At 29.1% G+C, this 16,732-nt stretch overlaps 2 protein-coding genes across 2 annotated transcripts in view; both read left to right on the top strand.

The window, feature by feature from the left end:
* Positions 1–10,314, top strand: part of Phum_PHUM021780 (Calpain C, putative) — a gene marked incomplete at both ends in the record, with an annotated part of 21,787 nt that extends 11,473 nt beyond the window's left edge. Inside the window, 11 exons of the mRNA XM_002422844.1 lie at positions 2,950–3,019; positions 4,459–4,717; positions 6,369–6,552; positions 6,723–6,800; positions 8,476–8,645; positions 8,748–9,129; positions 9,208–9,290; positions 9,332–9,582; positions 9,670–9,728; positions 9,888–10,152; positions 10,229–10,314. Coding sequence (XP_002422889.1) covers positions 2,950–3,019; positions 4,459–4,717; positions 6,369–6,552; positions 6,723–6,800; positions 8,476–8,645; positions 8,748–9,129; positions 9,208–9,290; positions 9,332–9,582; positions 9,670–9,728; positions 9,888–10,152; positions 10,229–10,314 — 1,887 coding nt within the window. The remainder of the gene's footprint in view (positions 1–2,949; positions 3,020–4,458; positions 4,718–6,368; positions 6,553–6,722; positions 6,801–8,475; positions 8,646–8,747; positions 9,130–9,207; positions 9,291–9,331; positions 9,583–9,669; positions 9,729–9,887; positions 10,153–10,228) is intronic.
* Positions 10,315–12,744: 2,430 nt separating this feature from the next.
* Phum_PHUM021770 (uncharacterized protein) lies at positions 12,745–16,464 on the top strand (the record flags this gene model as incomplete). Its single annotated transcript, XM_002422843.1, is given in 11 exon segments — positions 12,745–12,828; positions 12,969–13,042; positions 13,224–13,357; positions 13,482–13,669; positions 13,823–13,960; positions 13,990–14,016; positions 14,030–14,294; positions 14,547–14,678; positions 14,768–15,206; positions 15,310–16,060; positions 16,141–16,464. The coding sequence occupies 11 exon segments, from the start codon at positions 12,745–12,747 to the stop codon at positions 16,462–16,464; spliced, it is 2,556 nt and encodes an 851-aa protein (XP_002422888.1).
* Positions 16,465–16,732: the final 268 nt, after the last annotated feature.

Raw genomic sequence — 16,732 nt, 5'->3', positions numbered from 1 at the left:
TTATTATTATTATTATTATTATTTTGAAACTAATTGATTGTTACAGCATTACCGAGCATATATATATATAAATATTTTTATTTTTTTTTAAATTTATTTTTGTCCTTTTTTTTTGTCGTAAGGCGGTGTGCGTGTGGCGGTAACGAATAATTAAAAAACGTTTTAAATTTTTTTAGATTTAGTAAGATGAAATCGTTTGTTGTTGTTGTTGTTGCGATGTCGAAAGAAATAAACGATAGGAAAAAGAAGGAGAAAAAAAAGTTTAATGAAAGACCTTTGAAAAAAAAAAATATAAATATTTTCACGCTCTGATTGTAATTACTGAGAGAGAGAGAGAGAGAGAGAGAGAGAGAGAGAAACAAATGATGAATAATAACATGGAAGTTGTAATTGTTGTAGTTGTAGTTGTTGTTGTTGTTTGATGAGAATTCGGCCTTAAATTATTAAACATAAATAAATGGTGGTTGTGGTTTAATTTTTTTTTTTTTTTTTTTTTAGGGTGACCCTGAAAGATTAAATAAAATTAACACTAGAAAAACAATTCAAGGTTTTTCGTACCTGAAATTAATTTTCAACTTTTTTTAATTTTATTAATTTATCCCAAAATAACGGATGATTTAGTAGAGGAGATGGTTGTTTGTTAATTTTTTATGAATGAATTTAATGAATCGTTGGATTGTTTTCTTTTTTCTTTTCCTTCGTAAATATCATCATCATCATCATATTTTTTTTTTAATACGAAAAACATTTTTAGGGGTAACGAAAATTGTGCGTGTGAGTGTGCGTGTGCACGTGCGATAAAAATTTTAAAAAGAAAAAATTCCCGAACGTTTACACAACCGGATAACATTCGAACAATCATCGGATTTGAATTAATAATTATTATTATTATTAAATTTTTCTTCTTTTCGAACAATGGAATGAATCATTATTATTATCATTATCATTATTATTCGCATTTGATGAGTTTATAAGTAAAAAAAAAAAAATGGCCGTAATATTTAATTTTCGTTTCTTCGTTTAGTATTTTTTTTTGTTACTAAAAACTTTATTATTAGTTCGTGAAATCGATGTTTTTTTTAAGAAGAAACAAAAAGGTGAAAAGGAAAATTCAAAATGGCGGTTTAATCAAATAAATTATGAAATTAACGGAAATAAAACTAATATTCGGATTGGATACCGCCATATTTTACGGTTCGTAAGTAAAAATCAACCAGGACGCAAAAAAAAAAGATTAGACAAGGCGGTGTAATGGACATTCTGCGTCCACGATTCAATATGGCGGCGATATAATCTCTCATTTTATTAATCGTTTTTCTATCGTTTTCTTAATTAAATTAAGTTTGAGGGATTTTCGAAATTATTACTTTAACGATTTTGTCATTAATGCCGTTAATTACTCATCGAAATATATATAATTAAAAACTAGTTTGAGAGATAAACAACCGTACAACCGTACAAATAATTATTTAACCGTTTGTAACAACCGTTTGTACATTTTTGCACATATATTGTTTGATTGTCGTTGTTATTGTTTTATAAAAAAAAAAAAATTCCTCGTCGTTATTAATCGAAAAAAAAATTTGCAAGTTTCTTTTTGCTACCGTAATTGCATAATGATTTTTCGACTAACCGCCTAATAATAATAATAATAATAATAATAATTTTCGTTTAATATTCATGAGTTACAGTTATGTTAAAAAGAGAGAGAGAGAGAGAGTGAGAGAGAGAGAGGAGGAAAATAAGGTTGTTAAATTTCAAATTAACATTTTAAAAAGATCGTTTTTCTTTTTGGTAACTGTTGTTAACTAACTACCCTTTAATCTTTTTTTTTTTAAACTTTTTGACGGTTATTAAATTATTATTATTATTATTATAATGTAATTATTTTAAAATTATTATTATTATTATTATTAAATTGTATCTGATAAGGAAGAGCAAAAAAAAATGGAAAAAAAATTTCAAACCATGTGAAAGATAATTGTTTTTTTTTTTTTTTTTTTTTTTTTTGCGTTTCCCGAATTATAATTTATTTTTTTTAACGGGATCAAATCCTTTATTATTATTATTATTATTATTATTATTATTATTATTATTATTTTTTTTTTTTTTTTTATTTTTTGGGGCCATTTTTTTTTTTTTTCAAATAGGAATTATTTATTTTTTTAAATAAATGTATGTTAATTTGACAATTACGGTCGACAACATATTTATTCACAAACGTTAAATTTAATTTATCACAATTTGTTGTTTCTGACGAGTGGATTTCGATTATTTTTTTTTTTATATATAAAAGGAGGTCAATGCATGTGAAATATATCCTTCGTCTTACGTCACGATCGTTTGTCTGATGACACGACCGAATAAATGCAAAAAGGAAAAGAGAAAAACCCGATCGAATTCGGACGGTTTTAAAATTTTAAGTAAATAATAATAATAATAATGATAAAAATGTTATCGAATGCACATTCAGGTATGCGTGTGTGTACCTACACGGATTTCGTGTTATCTAATGCCACGTTTAAAATTTTAAAAACAAAACATAATTTTTTTTTTTTAATTTTTTCCGTTAACTTCTTCTGGATTATTTTTTTTTTTATATTCAAAACTCGAAATTTTTATTTTCCTACCTGTTGCAAAAATGATTATAAAAGAACCTAAACCTAATATTAATGATAATAATAATTGTAACATGAAATTTATTTTGCCAAATCACGATTATCATCGTGCCAAAAGCATTTATTCGCTTGAATTTTATTTTTAAAAAAATGTTGCCAATAAAAGTTGTTAAACCAGGTTTTCTTCTCGTGGTGGAACCGGGGAGGGGGAGGGGATTCTCGAGTTCACCTTCATTTATTTTCAGTAACGTTTAATGCATACGAGTAAGGAAAAAAATAAAAAATGAAAGAAAATTTTATACTTGAAATTTTTTTTTTATTTTATTTCCAGGAACTTTGCAACAGGCCTGTTTTTGTCAACGATGCACCTGCTCAATTCGATGTCAGCCCTGGAAAAATGGGTGAGTAATAATAATAATAATAATTTAAATAATGAGAAATATTCGACGAACCCGCATAAGTTGTCAAAAATTGGGAGCGGCAGGAAAATTTATTTACTTAAAAAAAAAAAAATTCATTTCGTCGATTTCGATTCTTAAAATAATAATAATAATAATGATGATGATGATGATGATGATGATGATGACGAAAACCTTTGAGAATTTTTATTTTAACTGAGTGTAATATTTGGAAAATTTAACCGTGGCTAATCGTTTGGTGAAATTATCATTGTAAATAATAATTTTTTTTACAATTCTCGACCCCCCTTCCCTCCCCCCCCGCGAAAAATTTTAACAATGGCCGATTCAAGAAGAATAGAAAAGGCAAAATCACAAAGAGGCACAAAACTATTTTTTTTTCCCCCCCGACACGGCGTAAACGCCTTTTAGCGTGGCAAACCACACACAAAAAAATTTTGACACCATCATCATCATCATCATTTAAATTCTTTTATTATCGTGGATTTAGAAAAAAAAGAAGAAACCTTGAGCTTAAACTTTAAAACTCGTTTTAACGAGGTTACAAAAAAAAAAAAAAATTGCAAAAAATTTTTTCAAGTGTCATGTCAAACGGATTGTTTGATGACTGTATGGCCTCCTTTTGTCATCAAATGGCAAAAAGACGTGCGAATAGATTTCTTCTTTTTTCATTATTCTAGAAAAATTTATCCCGCATTGAAATCAAATCAAAAAAAAAAAAAAAAAAAATGAAATTTATCATTTTATTCCATATTCATCAACGATTTGTGTGTGTGTGCGTGCGTGCGTGCGTGCGCGTGAATAACTTCTAAAAAGTTTTGTCATAAATGGTCAGGTGCGTTTTTCATACGAATTTTCACGAAGGTATTTTTTTTTTTTTTTTATTTCTTTGAAAATCGTTACGAACTATTTTCAATTCGGTATTATTATTATTATTATTATTTATTTTTTAATAAACTGATGATAGTGCACACGATGCATTATTGCATAATACAAAGATTGGATTAAGCAGAAACAAATAAATGTTTGTTGTTTGTATGTAAATATTGATAAATTTGAAATAAGTTTGTTGTTGTTGTTGTTGTTGTTTGTACGATTGCTGGAAATTTTTTTTGTTTTGGAATTAAAAACGCCCACGTGAGTTTTATTACTCTTCCTATGTATAAATTACTCACAATTTTGTATTTTTTTTTTTCGGGCGTTGGTTATTTAAAAAAAAAAAAAAAAATGGCGTTCAAGAAGTCGTTAAATTTCATGGGAGAAAATTTTTTTTTAATGCGTTTAACATTAAGAGTTAATGTCTCGATGGTGGCGGTGGCGGTGGTGGTGCCTGTAGGATTTTTTTTTGTACTCAACCTCCCTCAATTATGTCCATCATTCCGCGATTATTATTATTATTGTATCTGTTTTTTTTGTTCCAGGCGATCGTTGGTTGGTCTCTTGCTTGGGAGTACTTTATTTAAGTAAAGGATTATTTTATCGTGTGGTACCCGCTGATCAAAATTTCTGCACTCCGGATCATTACGTCGGAGTTTTCAGGTTTCGATTATGGTGGTGCGGAGAATGGGTAGAAGTTTTAGTCGACGATCGACTTCCAACAGTACACGGAAGACTCGCTTTTCTTCAATCGACAAATTCCGATCAATTTTGGCCCGGTTTGCTGGAGAAAGCTTATGCCAAGTGAGTCGAAATTGTTTTTTATATTTACGGTATTCGGTGTTTATTTAACCAACCAAATAGTTACTGCCACGAAAAAAACACGTGACGTCACGATTTTTTTTTTTTTACATTCCGTGTTACGTATAGAGTATCCGGCGTGGTAATGAAAAAGAAAATTTTAAATACTCGCGTTAAAGCCCTTGAACAACCTTGACCTTTATCAAGGATGAAATTGCATTACGATGTTACGTATTTATTATGGGGGAGAGGGGGGACGGGAGGGGAAAACTCATCAGAAATCCGTATTTGATTTATTTTTAAACTTTTTAAATGCCAATTTAATTTATTATCCATCGATTTTAAACATCACAAAAAGATTTTAAATTGTAATTCATGACGTCATGAATGTTTTCGTTCGTTACGTGTATGAAATCAATATTCCGCCATTTTAAAATTTATACTTCATTTTCATAATAATAATAATAATACCTGTTATTCATTATGATAATAATAATAATAATAATAATAATAATTAAATATTTTAGACAAAAATTAAGGCGTGAGAGTAAAAAAAAAAAAATCTGTCGTTCGATTTTCCAATCCTATAATTTTTCGCGCGTAAATTTTGTTTTATTTTTAAAATGGCGGCGACCGACGGGAAAAAGTATAAATGAGGGAACGGGGGGGGGGAGAAAAGTAATAAAAAAAAAATTGTATCGAATATTATAATAGTAATTATTTAGGAAGTAAAAGTTTTTTTTTTTTTTGCAAACATATAACAAGGTTATTTAATAGGCGAGGAAAAAATAATAATAATAATAATAATACGTTTCCATATTTGTTGCGACGAGTTTTCGTACGGAGAAAAAAAAAAAATTATCATTATTATTATTACTAATACTATTTTTTTTTTTTTTATCGCACGCACAGGTATATTTTTTTTTTTTATCATTGGCTGCCCTAAAAAAAATTTTTTAATGAAATAATGATGACTGGCGAAATTAAAAAAAAAAAAAATCGTTTTTTATTTTGTCAAGTAAAAAAATTTTCATTTTTTTTGTTGTTGTGCGACAAAATTCCCTTCTTCGTCAAAAATTTTCTGCTTTCTCTCTCTCTATCTGGCAAAACATCATTAATTATTATTATTATTTTTTAATTTATCATCGTGTTAAGTAAATAAATAATAATAATAGTAAACAATCCTTTCTTGTAAAAAAAAAAACAAAATAAAAAAATCAAAAAGAAAAAATTTAAATGAATATTGTAATATGATACGACCGCCATTTTGTTTTTTTTTTTTAATTTATTATTATTCTTTCACGTTTCATGTTTTTTTTTTTTGGTCGTAAATCGAATGAAAAATGTTTTGATTTTGATTTACAAAAAAAATAAAAATAAAGTTTAGAAACAATGCAACTATTAAATAAATAAATAAAAATAAAAAATGGCCGATTCGGTGAAAGTGGAAATTAATTATTTACTCCGAGGACAGTTAATGAAAATAATAATAATGATAAAAATAATACTTTTACTGATTTAACGATTTTTTGGATAAGGAAAGGCATTATTGGCAAATAGTAAGACGGGGGATCCTGCGTTGTTTTTATGAGGGTCCCCCCGCATCGTGACGATCGCTTTTAGTTTTTATTTTATTATTATTATTTTTTCTCAGGCTTCACGGTTCCTACGAAGCGTTAAAATATGGTAGCCTACTCGACGGTTTGGCAGATTTAACAGGTGGCATAACTGAAAGTATTAACATACGACAGGATCCGACAGCATGCGGTAGAATGCTTAATAAACTATTGGAAATGACGTCACTCATAACGTGCACGGTACAATCGCCTAATCAACAGGTTTGTTCGTTTGTTTGTTTATTTTCTCTATGGAATTTTGGAATTTTTTTTTCTTCAAAAAAGTGCGACATATTTCTCCGCGAGTTTAATTTATTATTTTTGTTTGTAAACGGACGAACGCACGCGCTCATATTTACTTTTTTTTTCTATTTATTTTTTTTTTTTTTCAGGTTAGAAATCAACAACCTGAAAAACTAGCTAATGGAATTCAACTAGGAATAAACTATAGGCTGTACACCGTCGACAGAGTGAGTTTTATCATTATTATTATTATTATTATTATTAATAAAATTATTTATTTTTTAAAAAAATATTTATAACTAGAATATTTATAGCTCGAAGGTATTTTTTATTTTTTTTATGAAACGTTCTTCGATCGAGAAAGTTTTTTTTTTTTAAGTTACGCCCCCCCGGGGGCCCTTTAAAGTAGTATTGATTAAATGTTTATTATTATTATTATTATTATTTTTTCCTGTTGATGTTTCTTTCCTAGTTTGTAGAAAAAACAAATTAAAAAAAAAAAAATTTTTTTTTTTTAATTAATAGTGAAGGGAAATTTTTATGATTTTTTATGTTTTCATTTTCACTTCCTTTTTACTACAAAAAAAAAATCGAAAATCCGGTAAACGGGGAGGGGGAAATTTTGGTAAACACGTGAATGAATGTTACGTGTGAGAAGAGGGGGAGGGAAGAAGGGGGAGGGGCATAAGTAATAATACTAAAGAAATTTAACGTTTGTGCGACAAAATTCGTTTTCAAATAAAAAATTTTCTCCGATTACTTTTATTTATTTTAACGAATCTTTTTTTAAAAAAAAAAAAAAGGAAAATAATTGATTACGAATCGATCGATTGATTTTATCGATTTTTTTTTTTATCATCGATTTGTCTATATAATAATAATAATATTAATTGTAAAATAAAATTAAATTTAAAAAAAAAAAAATACCGACGGAGAGAAAATTTAATTTTTCAATTTTTCTTTTTTTTAGGAAGTGAAAACTTTTTTTTTAATGTAAAAAACGAAAATAATAATAATGATAATAATAATAATAATAGTGATAATAATAATAAATAATTTCGCCGTAATGATATAATAAAAATTTTCCAATTTTCCGCGTTGAATATTTTTTTTTTGTTGTTGTTGTTGGTTCAGACACATTTAACGGTTTTTAAATAATTTATATTGTATTATTATTATTATCATCATCATTAGTATTATTATTAATGAATTTGAAAAGGTTATTAAATTTTTTTAAATAAGTTCTTGTATAAGTTTCGTAATTAATCTTTTTTTTTTTTCTTTCTTTTTCCGAACCGTAAAATTTAACTTTAGTAACAAAATGTTTAAATGGGGGGGGTTTCAAATTAAAGTGAAATCGTTTAATTATTATTATTATTATTATTATTATTACTAATTTTTCGGTTACCTAAAATTTAATTTCATTTTCTTTTCACGTCGTCGAAATTTTTTTTTAATCGTCACGGTAATAATTTTTGTAAAAATTTTTTTTTTTTAAACTGTTCCTTTCGACTAAAAAAAATTAATTAAAATCTTAAAACGTCAAATTTTTAATAATAATAATAATAATAATTTGAAAAGAAGGAATTATGTAAATTATCATTATTATTATTATTATTCGAACTTATTCGATTAGTCATACAAATAATTTTTCATATTTTTTTTTACAAAGTCATTAATTTATCGTTAACTTGTAAGAAAAAGCATTAAATAAATAAATAATGTCATTTATTTAGTTTTAAATTAAATTTAAAAAAAAAAAAAAGAGAAAGTTAAATAAATAATTTTTTTTTTTTTGCACGCGTACAAACCATACGCACGCACTCACTTCACGCACAAATAATTAAATTTCTCTTTAAAATTAAATTTAAAAAAAAAAAATTTTTTTTTTTTCCGTTAAAGGTGGAAACGTTCGGTGGAGAACCGATACAGTTGATTAAATTAAGAAATCCATTAGGACCCGGAGGTGAATATGTCGGAGCATGGGCAAGAGATTCCGTGGATTGGGATGAGGTACCACCACACGAAAAAGAAAGATTGTCTGCTAGGCACATGGGAGACGGAGAATTTTGGTACAAAAAAAAAAAAAAAAAAAACAAAAAAGAGTGTAAGAGTGTATCGAACACGAAAAGAATTTTCTTTTCTTTTCTTTTTTTTTCTTTTTTTTTTTCTAGGATTTCCTATTCCGATTTCATGAAAACGTTTACCCACCTCGAAATAGTACATTTAGACAACGAAACGAGTCGGGACGAACCTTCGCTCCATCATAAAACGACGTGGCAGATGAGAATATATCAGGGAGCGTGGCAAAAGGGTGTTTCCGCCGGCGGGTGTCGAAACAATCCCGACATGTTTCACATAAATCCTCAACTTCATTTGATATTAAGCGAAGGTGAAGAAGTTGTTTTATCACTTAATCAGCATAGTATTATGGAGCCCAAGGTCATTGGATTCACGGCATATTCGTTACCAAAGAACAATACCGAAATTATTGGTAAACAATTTTTCAAAAGGAATAAATCACTTGCCAATTCACAGTATACAAATAGCAGACAGGTAAGTAGTCATCGACGTGTAATTAGAACGACAGGGAGGGTTTGGGAATCCAATAACGTATGATATTATTCGTTTTAGGTTAGTCACCGGTGTCAATTGGAACAAGGAGGATACCTGATACTTCCGACCACATTCGAACCTGGACAAGAATCAAATTTTACGTTAAGAGTTTTCTCCAGCAAACCCCTTAAATTAAAGTAAGTAATGACGTAACGGTTTTTTCTAACGACAATTTTCTCTTTCGTGTGATTATCATTATTATTATTGATTTCTTTTTCAGGTTATTAGATACTCAACCTTCTTTAATAAAATCGGCTATTGTTAAAGCTCCTGCTATACACGATGGTAAAAGTTTTAGTCAATACGAAGCAGTTTTTTTACAATTAGCAGACGAACATAGGACTGTAAATGCTTTCGAACTTCAAGAACTTCTCGATGCTTGCTTGCCAAACGGTTAGACCCACTATTAATAATAATAATATTTATTCGTTTGAAATCTTTTCCTTTTTTATTACTCTTTTTTTTTTTGCCTTTTTTCAGATTACATAAAAAGCTGCGCGAGCATGGAAGTTTGTAGACAAATTGTTCTAACACTGGACGTATCCTTTTATTTAAATAAAATATAAAATTTTTATTCATTTTAAATTGGGGTCGTTTGTGTTTTAAAGGTCGGTCGAATGAAAACGACCGCGTTTAGGTTGGTTTTATTTAAATTATCATTATCATTATTATTATCTTTAACTTTGATTTGAACACAGAGCACGGGTTGCGGAAGGTTAAAGTTTAACGATTTCAAAGATCTTATGTGCAGTTTAAAATATTGGCAAACTGCATTTAAAAATCATTCGAAAGAGAAGATTGGAATTCTCAAAGCGGAAAGATTAAAAGATGCTTTGCTGGAAGTCGGATTCCAGTTGGGTACTGACGTTATATCAATTCTTATATTAAGATACATGAGAAAAGATGGAACTTTGAGATTTGGTGATTTCGTATCGACCATTTTACATTTAAGCGTTGCTTTCAGTATGTTTTTCATTATATCTATATCGTTTCTACCTCGATAATCCGTTTTTAACGTTTTTTTCTTCTTCTATTTCAGACGTTTTCGAATCCAAAGATCCGTTACAAAATGGAACCATTAAATTAAGTTTGGCCGAATGGTTAAAATCTTCACTTACTTGTTAACTGTCTTCTCCTTTTATTTATATATATATTATAAACGATTTAAATTTTTTGTTAAATCGATGTCACGTGTTTTTTATTTAAAATAGTAATAACTAATGAAAATTGTATATGTAAATAAGCAAAAATTAGTAGTTTGGATTAAAAAAAAAAGAATTTTTGTTTGTTAAATCGGTTAAATACATTGTTATTGTATAATTATTTGTATATACGATTGTAAATTTATTTTATTTTATTTTTGTTTTTGATTACGTTTAATAATAATAATAATAATAATAATAATACAATAAAATGTTTTTTTTTTTTTCGTATTAATTTGTCTTATTTTTATTTATAAAAAAATTTAAAAACAAATAAGTATACGCGTCCGCCACATTATTTTCCGCCATTTTTAACTAGTCTAAATTTCCTTTGATTTTGACAAAAAAAAAAAAAAAAATTTTAAGTTGGCAGTTTTGAAAGTTCGTTCAAAAATCAATGAAAAGTCTTTGAGATCCAGGTGTTTACAAGAAAAGATAATTAAAGCTGTTGTTACATTATCTTTTTAAAAATGGTATGTAAGGTACGAAATGTACACAATTAACTTTTTGATTTTTTAAAAAAAACCTTAATCTCGGTCCGATTTTATTATTTAAATAAAATAAATTGTCAATCAGATATTTATACGAAATTATTTAATCAAGGAATGTTTTTTGTATCAGGCTCTTACAGGCTAGAGTTCTTAATTTCTGTATCTTTATTTCTGTTTCATTAGTTTATTTAAAATAACCAAAAAAAAATTTTGATTTATTTATTCAAGTATTTATTTGTTAAATTAACGAAAAAAATTTTTAAAATGTATAACCTTAAAATCAAATTCTACTTTTTTTTTTTTTTTTCTTCTATCAATTGTCAATTTCCATTATGTGGTGGTTACCTAAATTTAGATTTTGCATTACGTATGTATTAAACGTAAATGAATATTAATTAATTATTTGATGAATTTTTTTTGTTTTCATTTTAAATGATTTTGATTCCATAAATTCATTTATTTATTTGATGTTAATAAATTGTATGATCATGTAATTAATACACATGATTGCCATTTGATTTTGAAAAATTTTATGGTCAGGTGTCTCTTTAAAAATTTTTTAAAAATATTTTTCTTCAATTTAGTATTTTTAAATAAATATGTCATAAATGTTTCATTTATAATTTTTAATATATATCTATCTGTACCAAAAGGACAATTTATATTCAAATTTAATGTTATTTTAAATAATAGTTCAAGTAAATATTTTCAAGTGTTAATAAAATCATTTAATCATTTGAAGAAATCGTAATTTTTTTTGTTAATGTGCTTGTATCTATATTGTCGAAAACATTAATTATTTAATTTTATGTTGTTTTATTTTTAACAAGCAATCTTTTTTCCAGTTTTTATTTATATAAACATGTACTCATTTTTTTGAAATTTTAATTTAGATTTGATAATGGAAGGAAGTTAATATTTAGCAGCTATTTAATGCTCGTAACAGATACCCTACTTTTCCATGATTTCAAAAAAATAACATGGAACCTCCAGAAGTACTTAAACTTCTGGAATCCAATCATCCTGAAACAGTAGAAGAAGCAAAAAAAAAGTTTCATGAACATTTCAATGGAAGTAAGTTTTAATTTTTTTAAAACTCTCGATTAATTTAAAGTCTCATGTAAAATTTTTAACTTTTTAGTATTGGGAAAAAAAAAAAAAAATGCTTATAATTTGTTTTTTAAAAGTAATAAAACATAATTTTCAGCTAAAGAATCATGGCTTTTAAATGGTCTTGTTGATTATTTCATTTCTACTGGTTCGATGAGGTGTGTCGACATCTTGGTAGGAGTTAGAGAACCTCACGACAAATATTTTTTTGATAAGTATGATCCATTTTTAAATTTTTTAAAATAAATAAAAAGCTTTGGGATTTTTATTACAATTTTTGTTTTTTTTTTTTATTTTTAGAGTTGTTGACTCGTTGAAAAATGCTCCTGCTGTTCGTCTTAGCGTTCTTACTCTTCTCGGTCATGTGGTCTTCCGTCAACCTACTTGGCTCTACAAAATATCTCAGCATTCTTTGATAAAAGAAGTTTTGAGAATATTAAAAACTGAAACAGATATATTAATTTTGATTAGTGCTTTGCTGACGTTGATTGTTTTGCTTCCTACCATACCAGCAAACATTGGACCATTTTTACAAGAAATTTTCGAAGTATTCAGGTACCATATGCATAATTTTCGTACTGAAAAAAAAAAAAATTTATTTTTAACTTTAGCGATCCTAAGGCGAAATCATTTTTTTTCTTCTAATTAGTCGTTTAGCATCATGGAATACCAATAATCCAAACAAGTTGCCAGAGCCACAATTGATTCACCTTCAAGTTAGTTTACAATCTCTTTTTCATAGACTTTATGGAATGTACCCTTGTAATTTTTTATCTTACCTAAGAAATGAATACAGCCTTCGTGAAAATTTGGGAGTTTTTAGTCATACCATTAAGGTAATGAATTTATTCTGTTTTTTTTTTTTAATCATATAAAAAAGTTTATTATTTAGTAAAATAAAAGTTGTTATTTTAAAAATATTTAGTAGTATTGAGAAATAAATCAAAAAAAAAAAAAAAAACATATTATTTTTTAGCCAATGTTGGACACGGTTAAAATGCATCCTTTATTGGTTACCGCTTCAAAAGACACAGAAACTACAACCAGCAGGTAAAATTTCTATAAAAATAATTTATTATAAATATTAAATAAAAAAGTGAAGCTTTATAAAAATAGTAGAAATGATTTTATCAAATCTTTCTGGTAAATTCTTTAGAATTTAATCAAGTTTGTTCTTTGTTCGAAAACTTTTCGAGATTTAAACTGTGATTGATATAAATTTATATTTAAGGTGGAAAACTATGGAACATCATGATGTAGTAGTGGAATGTGCTAAACTTTCCGTATTTTCAAAATATGAAGTTAACACGCCTTGTTTTTCAACGAGTTTATCTAAAAAAGATTCAAATTTAAAACGATTCATTGGTGAGTTTTTGTTCGTTTCTTTTTTTTCTTTTCTTTTTTTATTAATGGAATAAATTTTAAAATAATTAATAATAATATAATAATAAATTATTTATTTATTTTTAAGAATCAACTTCGAACCAAGATAATTTAAATTACCAAAACACCATGGATTTCAAAGAATTTTGGAGTCCCAGCATACATTGTGGAGCCACGACACCGCCATTGCAAACCCTCGATACGTCCATACCAACATCCATACCACATACACCAATCACTCAAGTTCAGGTAATAAAATTATTATTCCGAAATTCGGCCGCTTTGCCTCTGAAAGTACAAAGTAATAAGAATGGTTGTACTTTTTTTTTTCTTTCTTAACTTTAACTAATACTAAACAAAGCTTCTTCCCTTGTTCACGCATCAAAAAATTTAGTGACTCCAAAGATATTGTTTTACACGTAACAAGAATGAAATGTGTTTACGCAGAATTATGTGATAAGTTCATTTCCAAGTCAAGAAGGTACTTCGCCTCCCGAGGCTGCAATAGAAGCAACTCCAGAAACGACTCCCGTGAAAGATCCAAGGCATTATGCACCCAAAGGACCACCTCTTAATTCCACAGTCGTACGAGCTCTTAACATGTCTGGGAATAGGCCGCGAAGTTCGACATCATCCACTCCGTCTCAATCTCAGCCGTCTTCTCCCATGAGAAAAGAAATTTCACCTTTTCGATTTCCGGAAGGACACGAAAACAATGCCGAGTCGTCGTTTCACGAAAAGCGAAAGGAATCGATTTTGACGCAAAAAGTCAGCGGTATGATTCAGGATAATTTAAACGTGGCCGCTCACGCGGCCAACGATTCTCCCGGCGTGGATAAAATTTTAGGAAATATTCGAAGTCCCGGTAGAGTGAGCACTGCCGAATCCCTATCGCAGAACAACAAAGATGCCACAAACGGTTATAAATTAGATGATTACACGCAAGAAGATCAAGAAGTATTGGAAATCAGTCGTTTGGGTGAACAGTTAAGAACGGAATCAATTACGTCATCGAACAGCGCGGTAAGTTCCTCCTTTATTTTCCGGTAATTAAAATTATCGCTGTGGAAATTCGTTAAATTATTATTATTATTTTTTTTTTAGGTTTCTTTACGTTATTGCGACAGCGTAATACAGGATTTTCATCCGCCTCACGAGGAAGATCTCGAAGATTGTCAACAAGACATCGGTTCCCCTTGTAATTCAGGTGGCCTCCACATGCCAAATAGTCGATCTATGCTTAACTTTCATCAGAGCGTACACAGGTTGAGATATTTTAGTCAATGCGGGCCGGATTCGCCAGGTCATCAAGGTATGTTTAAATAATAAATGGATTTCCGTGAAAGTTAAATAAAAAATTTATTTATTTATTTATTTTTTTTTCATAATCAGTGGATGAATCTACATTAAGCAATTCTACTTCTCAAGAATGTATTCTTTTGCCTTCAAATAACGTTCGAAGAGCTCAATCTTGTCCCGAAATAAAAAAAGATAGGCCATCTTTCAGCGGAGTAGAAAATTTAGATGAATCCGTCGAATTGGATTACGAAGAGAAAGTTCAAAATGGAGAAGGAGTTCGCGGACACGCCACCGTGACCTCTTCTACTCAAACCCAATGGACGGAAACATTTGCGCCTTCTCTCTATCCCTACGAACATTTATTTCTCGGAATATTTCCACCGGTGGAACCCGACGGGTATTCGTGTAACAACACCGGAAACGGCAGATATTCGCCCACAACTTTTTTAGATCGTTATATAGAATTATCGGCTGCCCTATTCAGAGAAGGAAGCCAAAGCAAAAAAAATAATAACAATACAATTCAATGTTTGTGTTTAGAATTTTTTTTTTGACGATTATAAGTATTTCATTCCTTTGAATAATGATAATTTAATTATGTGTCTAGGTCTGGAAAACGAATTGAAGACTGCTAGAGATCAATTAAACTTGTTGCATTTGCAACTCAAGTTCGAAAGGCAGAGGAGAGAAGTTCACGCGGAGAGAAATCGTCGTCTCTTGGGAAAATCCCGACACAATCGGTGGTTAGAAGATCACAATTCAGCTCTTCGAGATCAATTGGCTTTGTTGAGCAAAGACGTCGAGTGCATAACAAAAGATTTGGAAAAAAATAAAGCGGAGGGTCGTCAGAGCGAGGCGAGACTTCAAGAACGTATAAAACAATGGCAGGATAAATATGTTGTATCTGAAAATCAAAACAGAGAATTAAAGGCTGAAAATGAGAGATTATCATGTGAGTTATCTCAAAGCAAGCAAAGTGCAGCAACTTCAACGAAAGAATTTCAACAGGTCGAAGCCATGTTGTTTTCCCTGGGAAACGAATTGAAAGAAGCCACGGCTCAAGCTAGCGCGGGAGAGCAGCTCAAATCTCAAGTCGAATACCTTCAAAAAGAATTGATACTGATGGGAGAGCTGCTGCAAAAATATCGTGAAAAAATCAGTCATTTTTCATTACAAAGCGACGAAAAGTATTCGATAACGCAAGAGTACTACGTCGAAGAGGTTAGAAATCTCAATGGTATGGTGGATTTGAAAGTGTCAGCGTTGGAAGCATCGAAAAATCGTGTCAACGAATTGGAGGCTTTGTTGGCCAAGAAAGATGCCCTCATCGCCGATCAAAAAAGAGCCCTGAAAACGGTTAAAGAAGAATGTCAAGAGCAATTAGAAGTAATTATCACTCTAATTTTTTTTTTTGAATTTCGCTTTTGATTTCCGCAAGAAATAATTTTTCTCTCTTTCTCTTTCAGGCGGTCGAAACTAAATACAAAAGTCAAATAGCCATAAATCGAAAACTCGAAGAATGCATATTCGAATTGAACAGCAAATTGGAAACGGCGTCGAAAAGAAACAAGAGAGGAATAAGCGCCGCTCAGGACGTTCTAAGTCTTGCCGAACGCGGGGGTTTAAATTCGCCTTTATCACTTTCTCTAAGTTCTTCCGAAGGAATGTCAACTTCCGGTTTGTTACCAGCCGAAATACCGTGTCGGGATTTACAATCGATCGTCGACGAAACGGAATTGAATTCAGACGTGGAAAATCCGATGGTATCGGAAAATCCACCGCCGCCCTAGTAAAACCCAAGTTATTCTTTTGCGAAAAATTTTCACTACTGCTACTACTACCACTACTACCACTACTACCACTACTAGTACTGTTATTATCAATTTTTTTTCTTCTTGTCGGATTCGTTAAGAATTTGCAAGGTAAGAAAATTTTCAAAAAGCGAAAACACACAATAAAAATACAATTTCCGGTTAAAAATATTCAAAATCGGTTTTTTTTTAAAAATCAAATCGTAATTAACGGAGTTTAACGGTAACATTAATTTTCATTCGTTCG

Source organism: Pediculus humanus, genomic scaffold (assembly GCF_000006295.1).
Source record: "Pediculus humanus corporis 1103172107373 genomic scaffold, whole genome shotgun sequence".
In the NCBI taxonomy this organism is placed as follows: Eukaryota; Metazoa; Arthropoda; class Insecta; order Psocodea; family Pediculidae; genus Pediculus; species Pediculus humanus.
Note: the sequence above shows the minus strand (reverse complement) of the source record. Positions and strands in the feature narration are given on the sequence as shown.